The following is a 14,402-nucleotide window of genomic DNA, read 5'->3' as shown; positions in this document are numbered from 1 at the left end:
ATACTTAAAAATAATTAATTCTTCTGGACTTATTTTCAAAGTAAAATTTTGATTTTTTTTTTAAATGTTCACATTGTGGTATTACTGGGGTTTTTTTTGCTTTATTTTGTAAAAGTTCTAAATAGTACAATTCTTTTAAACATTAGTAACTTAAACTATTTTTGTAATTATATATATATATATAAAAAAAAACAACTAAACTGGGACAAAAGTCCATGAGTGTATTTTGGCAGCAACATACTGGCTGCAGTTTTCTGCAAGAAAACAAATGAGACTTTTATTTTGAAAGTTTTGCCAGGTAAACCTGTAGCCTACTTCTCGCGTGCTTGACCCTCTTGTCTTGAGCGCGAGCAGAGCGCAGTCGGGTCCAGACCTTGCGCACAACCACTGAAGTTTTGAGTTTAGTTCAAGTCTAACTTCCCGACTCTCCGGTTACCGACCGGTCGATCATGTTCAGCGAAGAAGAAAGAGAGGAAGTAAAATAGAGCGAGACCCCGGGCTGGATGTGACTCGTGTATAAATTATGCTCCTGACTGTGGTTCACTGATTGGGAGTGCGCTCCTCCGGGCTGTGGTGGATATATGGTTGACTTCAACACCCGCGACACTTGTGTTACAGTTTACTTTGGCGGAATTAATTGATAACCACAGTGATGGAGACCCACATGTTGCTGACATGGAGTCTGTTGTGTTTGCTCCTGCGGCCGTCGGCTGCACAGAACCCCGCACCTGAAGGAGGTAAGCTCCCTCACATGGATATGAGCACTGTTTACTGTGGAGTTCAAATGTGACATTGGATTTTTTTTTTTAGTGTATAGAAATCAATTTTGACGTCTTGATTGAAATAATAAAACAAAACAAACCCAATAAAGTACTAAATAAAATAAAACTAAAATAAAACATATGTATTATCAGGACAAATAATCACGACTTTCCCCTAGGGGACAAATAAAGTATCTATCCATCTACTAAAATCATATTGTGATGCTCTAAGAATAACCCACAAATTTACCCAGTTATTTCCCCAGTCAATATAAAATGAAATGCAATGAACTTTCCATTAGGAACTGATGCTGCTGCAGGAGGTGGAGGGACCGTCTGTCTGGGCTTGAGGGTAGATCAGGGTGTGGTTGATATTACAACAGTGTTCTCAGTGAAATGGCACGACTCCAGGTATTGAATTGTCTGCTGATGAAATCCCATTGCCGGGGGCAGTGATTCCCAAGAACCGAGGACCCACACAGGGACCACCCAGGCATTCAAGCAGAAGTGCTTCAGATGCTCCCCCACTCTCCATATAGCAGCAAAACAACCCCCCCCCCCCAAAAAAAAAAAAATATATAGGGGGTGGGTGGGCGTGGGGATATTTACAGATATTTTCAGCTGATGAAATCCATTAATTAATCCATTGCTAAATAAAACAAACCAGAGATTTGTAGAATAAAAATATATCATTTTTTTTCACGCCCCTCAGTGAGTTTATAGGCTGGTTTTTGACACTGTAAGCTCTGATCAGTGTCTACAGGTCGGTTTTCATTAACAAAACAAATTTTAATATCTGTTATCGCATCCATGCCTTTTTTGCGTGCGGTGGTAATGCATGAAGTGTCTGAAAATCTAAACCTGTTGCTGGTGACACCGTCCAGTCTGCCGTCAGCGTGCGTAGACAGCATCTCACTCACTACTATGTTAACACAGTCATAAAGAGCTGTCACTTCGCTATGTCCATTAATAGGGACCCGGTGAGACTGAAGCAACTTAGATTACAGTTATTTGGCTTTTTATAAGTGCTTGCTGTTAATGCTGTCATCCTTGTTTAATAAAGAAACCTACACCCACAGAAAAAAATAACTATCATTATATTTATGGTCTATTTCTGCACATCCAAAACCTATGTCAGTGTTGGACTCACACAGTAATGTACCCATGTGTTCACCAGGTTCGCCCCCTGTAGCGTGTCACTGGGGCCACATGCACCTCATTCCTGCACCATCACATCACTCAACTGCCCCACAGCCGCCAATAAATCCGATTTATCGCGTGTGTACGACAACCAGAGGCTGCATTTAAACACGTCCTCTCCCTAAATGAACAGCTATCTCCAGACTTCAGCGTATGGTTCTCAGATAAAAGACGTGAGGTTGCACAAAGGTGGTGGTGGTAGGGGGCTGTGATACGCAGCAGCCCCCCCCCACGCTCCAAAGTCCAAACAACAAGAGAGATGTAAGAAATTCTTTAGATTGATGGAGAGGGGAAGGCAGCAAGCATGTGTGTATGTTTGATTTGTGTGTGTGGGTGGGTGTGTGTGTGTGTGTGTGTGTGTGTGTGTGTGTGTGTGTGTGTGTGTGTGTGTGTGTGTGTGTGTGTGTGTACATGCCTCACTGCTTTCTCAGGTTTCAACACCCCTGAGTCTTATCAACACCTCATCTCACATGTTAAACATTCAAATATTTGGAAAAAAAAAAAAAAGAAGAAGTTTCCATATAAGTGTGAAGGTGTCTGCACAGTAGTTGCTGTATTCCTAAGTCAGTCTCACATGTTTATTTTTCTTTTCTCCTTCACCCTTGCTCTGAGATTTTAACAGTGGGTGTTTTTTCTCGGACGATTTCACAATCTGAACATCTGCAATTAAGTTTTGCTTTTCGATACCGTCTGTTGCTGCTGCTTCTTTCCTTCTCTGCTCACTTTCCCTGCTCTGTATATGGCCATCCAACATTCCTCTTCGTCTCTCACATGGAACTGCCAGTACACCCCCCCGATGCCTCACTCCTCTCCTTTTAACGCCTTTTATTTTCCTTTGACCCACCTCCTTTCTCCTCTGCCTCCTTACCATTAAAACCCAGCAGCTACTGTTTTCCCACCCTCCTGTGCTTCCCTCGGGACATTCGCTTTTAACTTTTAATTCTGTTACGAAATCTGTAAAATTTGTCTCAGTGCATGACTGCCTTTTATCATCCACTTCTGAAGTTACCACGAGGCCGGCATCAGTTTGTACTTCCTCTGTGTGTTTTGATTTCTTCTTATCTCAACTCTAATTACTTGCTCCTAACTTGCTCCTGCTTTCATGTGGACAATGACCCCTTTAAAAAGGTGGTGTGACTGTGGGACTGTGTTGTTCCAAGAAGGTGGATGGAGAAAGGGAGGGAGTTTCCAAATGTGTGTGTGTGTGTGTGTGTGTGTGTGTGTGTGTGTGCGCAAGTGAAGCATAAAAGGAGACCTGTGGAAAAAGCTGTGGGAGTATAAAAGGAATGAAAGCTTTCACATTAAAAAGCAACTCCTTTGATTTGCACATTAATGACTGTATTGATTTATATTTTTTTTACTCCACAGTGCTGAACTGCTGCGAGGGGGATGTACTCCTCTTATTGGATTCCTCGGGGAGCGTGTCGTCCTACGAGTATTCCCGAATGCTCAACTTCCTGTCTGAGCTCGTCCGCCCCTTCTCGCTGGGAGAGGACCAGGTGAGGGTAGGACTTCTGCAGGTGGGCACCCAACCGGGCCTCGAGTTTGGCTTCGACACCTATAGCACCCAAAGTGGCCTCCAGGGGGCTTTGAGTAACACCAAACCTCTCAGGGGGGATACCAACACTGTGGAGGCACTGAGAATGGCGAAGGAGTCGGTGCTGAGACCCGGAACAGCGGACAGGGCCCGGGCGGGGCTCCCGAGGGTGCTGGTGTGGTTGACGGATGGGGTAAAACCAGGGGATGTGATTGGACCAATGGCTGAGCTGCGGGAGGAGGGCGTGGCTGTGCTGGTGGTCTCTACTGGGCATGGCAACTATCAAGTGTTGCGGCAGGTGGTGAGCCCACCTGTGGAAAACAACCTGTACTTTGTGGACATTGATCATATGAGTATCATCACAGAGGACCTGCGGGACGCCATCATTGGTGAGTACAGTATGGGTGATTTCTGAGGTTTCAGGTACGGAGCCTGGAGTGTGCCATCAAAAAAAAAAAGAAGAAAAATGGATCTTTCTGTGATTAATAATCAAATTAATTTAGGTGCCTACCTGCCTACCAGTGTTAAAAGCATTCACATTTCTTTTGTCTCCTTTTATATAGAAATTATGTTAAAACAGTAAAATGAAATACCAAAAATTATACTTTTAACTATTCTTAAATTTTTAATTTTAAAGACATAATTATTAATTTCTCATGTTAAGACAGAATAAGGAAATATAATTAGAATGTTTATCAATGTAATGCAAATGTCATTTACATAATCATCAATTTAGCATTAACAGCTGTTCACTTACCAAACTTGCCAAGAGTTTCCGCCATCGTTTACAATACAAGAGGTTATAATACGTCCTCTGAGCAGTGCTACTGGAGACTGGATGCTACAGTGACTCGGTATCGGAAAGTGAGGAGACAGTTAGCTGGTTAGCTTGCTAACTTCAGAACAAGAAAAGAAGTGATAGAAGTAAGTTTCTGTCAGACATTGATGTTGTTTTCCACCACTGGAGACAGCTCTGGGAGAGTAAAGGGATGAAGTTTGATCCCTCTTCACTGGTGAGTAAACAGCCAATAGCCAAACTTACAAATAGCTTCTTCAAAGCTGTATCAACAATTGATCACATGACGTGTGTATTGTGAAAGGAAATGGTCATACTCACAAACCCACAGAGAATTATCACCTTCACATTTTACCATTGCTCCAAGTAAATATTATTGTTTGATATCAAATAAAATTTCTGCCAGTTCATCACAATATTTACAGTATAACTTTCAGTATCTTGAGTCAGGCTCTAAGCTCTGAAGAAAAATCTTTAAACAACAACAGCAATGTTTCTAGAAGCAACGTCCTGGTTACATTGGATAATCCACAGACCTCACAATTAACCGTTTTCTAAGAAATAATGACAGGACAATGATTTTTGATAGACACTCATTGATTTTTTCTTTAACGTTTTGAGCAGAACAAACTAAATTCCATTAATCTCCATTGGTGTTAGCATGGTGGAAGAAATGTCAACAAAACTATACACACATCTAGATCCCATCTACAAGTAAATGAGCAAAGACGATCTCTTTCAAAACTAGTAAGGGAGCTACGCCCATGTGTTTCAGTAGCTTTGATAAACACCCTCTATTCAGACAGATACATTTACACTGGTTGCCTTCCTCTCATACATACAGTAGATGTATTACATGTCTCTGTGCTTCTCCCTAATTCCACACATGCTCCTAAAGACAGTGAAACTAAATAGGAAACCGGGACACTGAGCGTGTCTTTGTGCGCGTGTAAGAGTCACTGTAACGAGATAGGCCGATCTATTAATGGATTAATGATTCAGTTTCCTTTGCTGCGTCCTCCAACACTACAGTATGCCAGACATGATACATATATATATGTATTTATATAAATAGACCAGGGGGGTAGCCCATTTCTCTGGCCTGATTAGGTAGCTGCACAACACTCACAAGGGACATCTCAGCAATTACACAATATATACTTCAGCTGTAAGACATGATGCATAGTATAAATAAAGCTTATGCACCAGTTCTTGCTGGGTGCCTAATGATCCTGTCACAGATATCGGTGGCTCCGTGGCATTTCTTATTTTGTTGAAGGGCCCCACTGGCCTGGCTATTTCAAGTTGTCTTATTGTAAGGGTTATGAATCCACTTGGAAACCCAAGTCTGGCCGTCTACGTGGGTGGCTGTCTGAAGCTAAGGCATTTTTAGAACTGTGTCCCGTCATCTTCCCTGTTACTGTCCTCTGTCTGTCTCTTTTCAAAATCATAACTTGTTGCTAAATCACACACATAACTTCTTTCTTCTTCCATCATCCTGTCCTGCCTCCAACAGAGATAATCCGAGCTGAGCGAATCAACGTTCGTGACATCTCCACCAACTCCGCCACCCTCCAGTGGCGACCCGTTCTCTCGGGTTTGACGGGCTACTACGAGATCCGCTTCGCCCCGGTTCCGTCGGGAGGTACGGAAGGTGGCAGAGGAAGTGGTACTGGGACCAGTCCAAGCACCGGCGGTAGTCAATACCAGAGACTCACCCAGTCTGCCAACTCCAGCACTGCCAGGCTAACAGGCCTGAAGCCTGACACCAGCTACACTGCCACACTGACCCCGGAGTCCAACGAACAAGCGTTTAACACACTCTCTGTCACCTTCACAACAAAGCCAGGTTGGGTAACATCCTCTTTAACACATTGTGTCTGAACAACTGTGCATTTAATCTGCCATTTACACTTACTTAATAAATCTAGTCTGAGCAAAAAGGCAAACATTCACCAGTAACAGCCTCTCACATTTAAGAATTTGATGCTTTATCAGTTGTATCTCATTGTAAACTGAATATTTTGCAGCTTTAAACCGATCATCAAACAATGTGAAGATGTCACCTTGGGCTCTTAGAAACTTATTATTGGCATTATTTGCTATTATTTGACATTTTATAGGTTAAATTTTATTTTATTGGTCTGACTTTTTCACAAAAAAAATACAATAATTTGGATTATGGAGTATAAATATATAGATTATATATAATAGGAAAAGCACAAATATATATAACAGTGAATACTTCTTCATTATTTGCCTGTTATAGGAAAATTTTTAATATATGTTAAATTAAATGCATGTCTCTAGACAAATGTTTTAATTTTTGCGTGTTAAACTGACCTGCTGTGCACAGACTTAAAGATTTGTGATGCTGGACTTAATGAGAAAATGATCTTCTCTCTGCTGTTGTTATAGTTGTTAGGAAATTAATCAAAATTTACTGACCCATAAAATGAAGTGTGAAAATGATAATGGATTGCATCCCTACTTTAGTTCCTCATAATATCTTCTTTTTCCTCAATGTTTTTATTTTTTTTGTCTTCCCACATATCAGAGGTGCTGAGCCCAGCTGTGGTAAGCGTCTCTGACTCGGGCCCAAACAGCGTTCGGGTGAGCTGGGGTCCTCTTCAGCCAGAGACGGTCACGAGCTACTACATTGAATACTCCGCCCTCCCCCGGGGGAAGCTCCACGCCGTCACAGTGGGCAGAACGCAGAACTCTACTCTCCTCAGAGACCTCCAACCAGATACCACTTACCTGGTCACCGTTAGCGCGCGGCACGCCTCGGGCAAGGAGAGGGCCATGTCTGTCAAAGTGTGTACTCAGGAAGGTGAGACGTGGGAAGAAAATGTGGTCACACATGGTAATCAAGGATCCCTTTACCACACGCTAATCCTAATCCTACACAGCCTAGTCCTTTCTGCGTCTTAAATTTCAGATAATTACAAGCAGCCCCATTTGGGTTTGACTACCTAGCTGTTAGTGGAGCATTTTCCTACTGTACAGACTCTATTAAAGCATTTTTTTTTTTACACCTCTTCATTCATATCCTTTTATTTAAAATGCTCTTCCCAGTTATCTTTCTGACATATAACCTGACTAGCTTCTCTGTGGTCTCCATTTCCAGTGACTCCTGCCCTGGCAGACCTCCAGCTGACCACAGTGGGCAGTGACTCGGTGCAGGTCAACTGGAAGGGCAGCGTGGCAGGTTTGAGGGGCTACTGGCTCACCTGGGAGGGGCAGCAAACCTCTGTCCCGGGCCAGCGCTCCTCGTTCTATTTGCCGGCCGACTCTTTGTCAACGCGCCTCACGCACCTCCCCCCATCAGCTAGAGTATGCGTATCACCGATTTACCGGACGGCGCGGGGGGAGGGACTGTGTTGCACGGCACAGTTTCAGTCAGGTGAGTGGTGACTGGGTCTGTCACATAAGGTCAGGGCAGTATTTGGGGGAATAATGTGACCATTTGGGAAATGTGCTTATTGCCTGTCTTTCCAAGAGTTTAGCGCTTAGTATGAAGTGAGAGCCAAGAGGAAATAAGCCTAGCTTAGCATAACAACTGGAGGGAGTCCACCTACCGGGACCTCTAAAACACACTAATTAATATTATATTGGGTAGTTTGTATAATGCATTTATAAAAAGTAATGTAAAAATTACTATTTGGGGTTTTTGGTGAGTAACATGGTCTAACCGTTTCTTGAAAAACAACAAGTCACTTCCAAGAGTCTTGCTGTTACGGTTCAGATGCTGCTCAGAAGGATGGATAAACTGTTTGCCATGAATTAGTTGCGTGGCGTATAACTCCAATTAAAACCACATTTGTTGCCTTTATATATATATTTTTTAATATAAATTAAACAAATGACATACATTTTTCTGGTGAGCTTTAGTGGTGTTGTTGGGGTTGTTTTTTGTTTAAACTTTGGAGGAAACGAGCTAGCTGTTTCCACTCTTTAGGATAATCTCTTCCTGGATCCAGCTCCATACATTTAAAAAAAAAGTGAGTAGAAATATTTCTAAAATGTCAAACTTTTCCTTTATTGCAGAGATTTTGAAAGTGGTTTTGATCTTATTAATGTATCTCTCAGAAAAGACATGAATACGAGTATTTCCCAAAATGACACATTGCACCTTTAAATTTTCAATTTACTTAAAAAAAGATCCCTTTTAACAGTTTTTATTGCATCTACCTTTACTGGTGTAATACATTTTAAATTAGATTTTTTTCATTTTCACACAAATGACTACATTCACCTCTATTGTATTGGGGTGGAGGCAGAAATAACAGAGTTATCTCAAATCTTGGTCAAATAAAAGCTGTCGACGTGTCTAGATACCACTAGAAGTAATTGAGAAATTATGTTTTTGTATTTTGAGTGAACCAGTGTTAATGTTGGACTGAATGAATAGCTCCACAGTAATCTCATTTGTTGTGTGATGGAAGTTGTCATGGATACATGAAAATTAATAATCTAACTCTTTGACACTTCGGCCAGAATTGTAAATCTATAAATGTTTGTGTCTGAACTGCTGTTTTCTCCCTCTTCTCTTTAGAAGCATCAGCATATGGCTACCAATCATAGCACCCCTGAAGTGAAGGTGCACCTTACCAAACATGGAGGGACGATGGTGAGAAGAATGCTGACTTTCACCCGTAATTCTTTTCCACGCCTATCCCCTCTGTGGACATCATCCAGGAGAGATGTGTGGTTTGGCTTACTGAGCACTCACTCATGTGGAAGCCATAGACACTTAAGAGTGGTCTGGGACAATATGGCTGCATGTTGACTTCTACAACCTGCAACACAGGGGACTATTTGCTTTTCCATTTCTGTCGTCTCGCCTGGTTTACACCTGTAGTCAGTGTATAATGCTTCAGTTTAAAGATGCAGGCTTTAAGATACTGATATTTCTTTGATCTGTTTTGCATATACAGAGCATGCTGGGAATGTTGGATATTTTATGTTGCTTGTTTTGGAGAACGGCTTTGCACCATATGTGGGCCACATGCCCAAATCAACCTTTTTGTTTTTTTCCTCTAAGTCCTGCAAATGCACAGAGAATATGATTTACATTTATAATAAATACTTATGACTTGTACTTTAATGATGTCTCTTTCAGCAAATGCTTGAAAATATTGGATACTCGTGTGTGTGTGTGTGTGTGTGTGTGTGTGTGTGTGTGTGTGTGTGTATGTGTATGCGCACACTGGAGTGGGAACATAAACATGCGGTCCCTAATAACAGGATCTCCAGGATTACTTTGAACTTTCTAGAAATTACGAACAGACCAGCCATATGCCCTGAAACTACCAAGATGCTGCATATAACATGTGTGTAACCGAGACTAGTCTTGTATTGGTCTATGGAGATGGATCCAACATTCATATTTATTAATCAACAATCATGTAAGTATAGGAATTAATAGCGTACAGTATTTATAGACATGCTGTTTACATTTTAAGACTGTTACCTTTTTTAAGCCAGACTTTGCTGCCCCCTACTGAAAGGATCCTTTCAACTAATCTTTCACTGTCATCCTCTCAGAGCAAATGCATTGTTTCATGTTTGTTGACCACTATTGAAATTTAACAAGAGCTTCAAATAAAGTCCTTTAATAATTTTGTTCATACTAATAGTTTTTTTTTAATGTAGTAAAAGTCTGCCATTGTGAACTGAGAGGGTCAGGGTGCACTTAAGTATATTTTTCTGTACTTTGAGTATTTATTTATTTTTTGGGAAATGTATGACTTTTACTCCACTACACTTAAAAGAAGAATATTGTACTTTTCAGTGCACTACAATTCTATGAAGTATTCGTTACTTTGAAGCAGTGCTTTTAGTCTGTGGAACTCTTTAACAATATCACATGAAAATTGTATGAAATTATTACTGAGTTTTGTTGGAGAAAAGAGGGATAAAGGCCAAATGATGATAGAGAAGTTGACGGTGACATTTAATGTGAGGTAGTACAAATAGACATCTGGTACTTTTTATGGTTAATACTGGGTTTCCTCACCATGCTCTGCGAGGTATAACTGATTTTATCTATAGGATACACTTCATTTGCTAACGGGGACGAACAGAAGGACAGTATGATAACAGCAGAGTCATATCACAGTGTTACAGAGAGAAGACGATGATCATGCTGGGTGCACAGTTACTGGTGTATTTTAACTCCAATTTGAAGAGTGGTTTCTTGGTATTTGTAGATTAGAATGTAAATTGGCCTTTTAGTGTCAAGGCTTCCCCCTACAGGTTAAAGAAAGCGCCTTCAACTGTGAGCCAGTTACCATTTTTAAAAACCTGAATTAAAAGATATATAATGCAGAAATTCAGTTTCAAAAATGTTTAACCCACCGCTCTTAATAGTGGATCAAATGCAAGTTATCATGAATGTTCACCACATCATATTGTCTTATTTAAAAAGGACCATTTTAACCAGTTAAACATTTCAAAAATCAAATTATGGGAAATATGGATAAAATCTTATATGAGGAGGGTTGGTGGTTCAATGCCCAGGGAACTAAATGCATGACAAATGAAGACACTACATCAGATTGATGCTACCTAAACAGACAAATGGCATATTGCCATAGCACCCAACCCTAGCGGTCCTTAATAAATGCCCTAAAAATAGATGTGCATAAATTTTAGATAAATGCAAAGAGTCCCTCGGGCCTAACCATCATCTCTACTCATAACACGACTGCCCTCAGCTCAGCAAGAGAGCATCAGCACTGCATTCTCCTTAGATTTCAAATTAAGTAAAAAAATCGTATTTGTCTGTGTTCAGAAAGTCCCACTGTGCGCTCAGGAATGAGGCCCAAAAATAATGGCATATTTTAACTCCTGAATGTGTTTGGAAAATCCATTAACAAATCAGAGTGCAATCAGAGGGTGGGTGGTTCTGTTAGCTTCATCTCCACTGTAGATCCCGAGAAACAGGGCAACAGTGTCTCCATCCACAGGTGACCCCCCCTGGTGACCTGAATGGTTTGATGAGAATGAAAATGATGTGAATCATTGTAGCTTTGAAAACAGTGTCAACAAAACATTTTTACAGGTGCTAGTTATGTATGGATCAATTGATGGAATAAATGTGTACATTTCTCAGGTAGAAAATCCAGCGCGTTCGTATTCTTCTTCTTTGGCAATTTCGGATGGCTGTGCCTAATGCACGGATTACGATACAGCGCCACTACGTTGCCATACTGGCGTACAGCCGCAATTGCAGTTACAAACGTCAAATCCACAGAGTACCGAGAAAACAAGTACTAGAATTTTGTCTGGAGGAGGCACGAAATCCTTCTATTCGGCAAGTTGTGGACTGACTTATTGAAGATCGTTTAGGGGTTTTACCGACCGGCTCCAGGCACTGAAGGTAACCGGATGTACACACCCACGGCGTTTGACTACTTCCGCTTCCGTGACGCACAGCGTGAAAAGGGCCTATGACAGCAAGCAGACAAACATCGGAAAATAGCGTCTATTCTTCTTTTCTTTCTTTTTTTTTTTTATATTGAACAGACAGAAAAACATGCAGAAGATACATACAAAACGCACGCAGAGTATACATGTAAATGAAGCAAAGCAAATGTCAAACATAAAAACCAAGGAACTAGCAAGAAGAAAAGAAAAGGGCACATAACAAACACAGGAAAGTCTGGTACGCCCATGGGTGTTATAAGACCACCCCTTAACCAGAAACGTCCCCGTTTTACCATTATGAGAAAAAACGTCCACAAATTCTCAGTGTGCAATGCAAAACCAGCACAAATACCAACAATACAGTGTAAACAAAACAAACTAATTAATTGACTATCCTCCCACCTTAATGAGGAATTAGCTGATCAGAAATGCCATACAAACAGGTTTCCAACTGGACACATTACAGTCAGTGCCAATATAAAAAACAGCGGAACACAACAACAACAACAACAACAACAACAACCAAGGGCAGTCCTAGTAACGCCCAAGGGACACACCTCAAAAAGCACAACACATAGTAAACACAGCAGTCTGTTACATTTACATTTCTTGGTTGTGGTTTAAGTGGTATTTACTGGTCCCAATGAAAATGATCATAAGCCTTTTACTGACTCGTAAATGATGATGGTTAGGTAAACATAGTAATTTAATGTTCACACTTGTAATCAGATGTGATGTGAGTATAAACTATATAACGCTGTTAGTGTTACGTTACTCACACTTTTAATGTAATCTTATTAGACAAGTAACATTAGACAGGGAGGAGTTGTTAAACAAAGTGGAGGAGAGCAGAGCACAGCAGCTGAGAGCTGGGTGAAGGTGCAGGGGAGAGAGATGAGCCTGGGTGCAAACTTTGCCACTGACTCTACAGCCCCATCTAGCTGATCTTTATATGTTTATTTATTATTTTTATTTATTTAATGTTATTGTTTTATTTATTTTTTACTTTTTACATTTTCAACTGGTTAGAGTTGAAGTAACATTTATTTTTCACAAACCAAAGGTATTTATTTTTCTTGACATTGTATATGGCTGAGATATATATTGTAAAAGTTCAATGGTAGCGATAAAAGCCATTTTCAACTGGCTAGCCAATAAATAGGTTTTGAAAGTAAAATCTGCTGTCAACTGTCAACTGCTCATTTGGTCATTTGTGTATGCCTGCCCCCACCGACCCCCACCCCCACCACCACCCCCACCACCACCCCCACCACCACCCCCACCACCACCACCACCACCACCACCACCCGGAGAGCATGCCCCCCACTGCTGAAAAAAATCCTAGAAGAAACACTGTAGCTGAAATCACTTTGAGCCGCTAAATTACTTTGCTAACCCCATAATCCACAGTAGCTGTGTAGTGTACCTCCTAACAGGCCTCATCCAGATTTTCAATTGGATATAAAAAATAACAGGCTAAAATTATAAATATTAATGTCATTATAGAAGCCTATTGGGAACTTTATTAAGATAATCATGTAAACTTCAAAATGAAAATGTAATTCCATGATAGCAATGTAATTTTGTATGTGTTCTAGGATTACACTGGACTCGACTTTCTGGGGATAGATGAGTGGAGTGAGAGAGTGAAAGAAGAAGAAAAGAGGAGGGAATGAGAACAGAATGATGAGTAGATCAAATAAAATACTGTCCAATAATCTTACAGTACATGTCCATGTTGTTTATCCTATGATGCTATTCCTTATAGAGATTTATTATCATTGGAGTAAATGTTCTTCTGTTGGCCTAATATTCAGTTGAGAATACTGAAGACATTTACTTGGCCTTGTTGTGGATCCATGTCTTCTCAGCTAGAGCAGCACATTTTATTATGGTCTGCATTTAAATGTAGATTTGTCATCTAAAAATTAAATCTGTGAACTCTACTCCAGCATAGTGTAACAAAAATAGGTGTCAAGATTAGTGATGCTGTTTATGCCAGATTCATTCCCCACTCATGTCATATAATTCAAAATAGTAACACCAGACAATTATTGCCTCTTTTTATGTGACAGTAGTGAAATTAGTCATTGTCAAAATCTGTTGTGTTGTGGTTTGAGAAGGATGGAGACAGAGAATTATTAGATTCAAAATATGATGCAGACTCTGGATGATTTTTTTTCTTGGGCAGCTATCATGTTTTTCCCAAATGATGCACAAATGGCTTGATACAGTAAATAGTGCATGTAGCTGCTGTGAATGGGTAGAAATATTCCCTGGGGGAGCATGTCACCTGAATATTGACTTTACAAGTTGTTTACAATGTTTACAATGTCTGGCTCAGTCCCTGCTCCCAGCACCAAATTCATCCAAACTGAATCAGAGCTATCGATGTCGATCAATGCTACCGTGAATATGACTACACATAGTGGTGTATATTTTGCAAAAACATCCCTCCAGACATGAAAACATATAATGAGACACCATCAAATATTAAGTAGTTTTTTCTCCATTTGAACGGTAAAAGAAAACAGCAGCTATCATGAAGTTATTTGTGGCAAATGTCGTAATTTAAGGAGAGCTTTTCAGTATGAGCTCACCAGGAGCACCTGAAGGCAGCATTGCAGTTGCTGTACCAAACAATAGAGGGCGTCGATCTACGGATCCTGTTTCC

The 14,402-nt window shown here is 40.6% G+C and overlaps 1 protein-coding gene across 1 annotated transcript; it reads left to right on the top strand.

The window, feature by feature from the left end:
• Positions 1-351: 351 nt before the first annotated feature.
• Positions 352-9,927, top strand: vwa1 (von Willebrand factor A domain containing 1). The gene is made up of 6 exons (XM_056385919.1): positions 352-737; positions 3,330-3,887; positions 5,811-6,143; positions 6,852-7,127; positions 7,425-7,700; positions 8,853-9,927. The coding sequence occupies exons 1-6, from the start codon at positions 653-655 to the stop codon at positions 8,879-8,881; spliced, it is 1,557 nt and encodes a 518-aa protein (XP_056241894.1). The 5' UTR covers positions 352-652; the 3' UTR covers positions 8,882-9,927.
• The last annotated feature ends 4,475 nt before the right edge of the window (positions 9,928-14,402 follow it).

Source organism: Seriola aureovittata, chromosome 9, assembly GCF_021018895.1.
Source record: "Seriola aureovittata isolate HTS-2021-v1 ecotype China chromosome 9, ASM2101889v1, whole genome shotgun sequence".
Taxonomy (NCBI): domain Eukaryota; kingdom Metazoa; phylum Chordata; class Actinopteri; order Carangiformes; family Carangidae; genus Seriola; species Seriola aureovittata.
The sequence above is the reverse complement of the archived record's forward strand: the minus strand, read 5'-3'. Positions and strand labels throughout refer to the sequence as shown.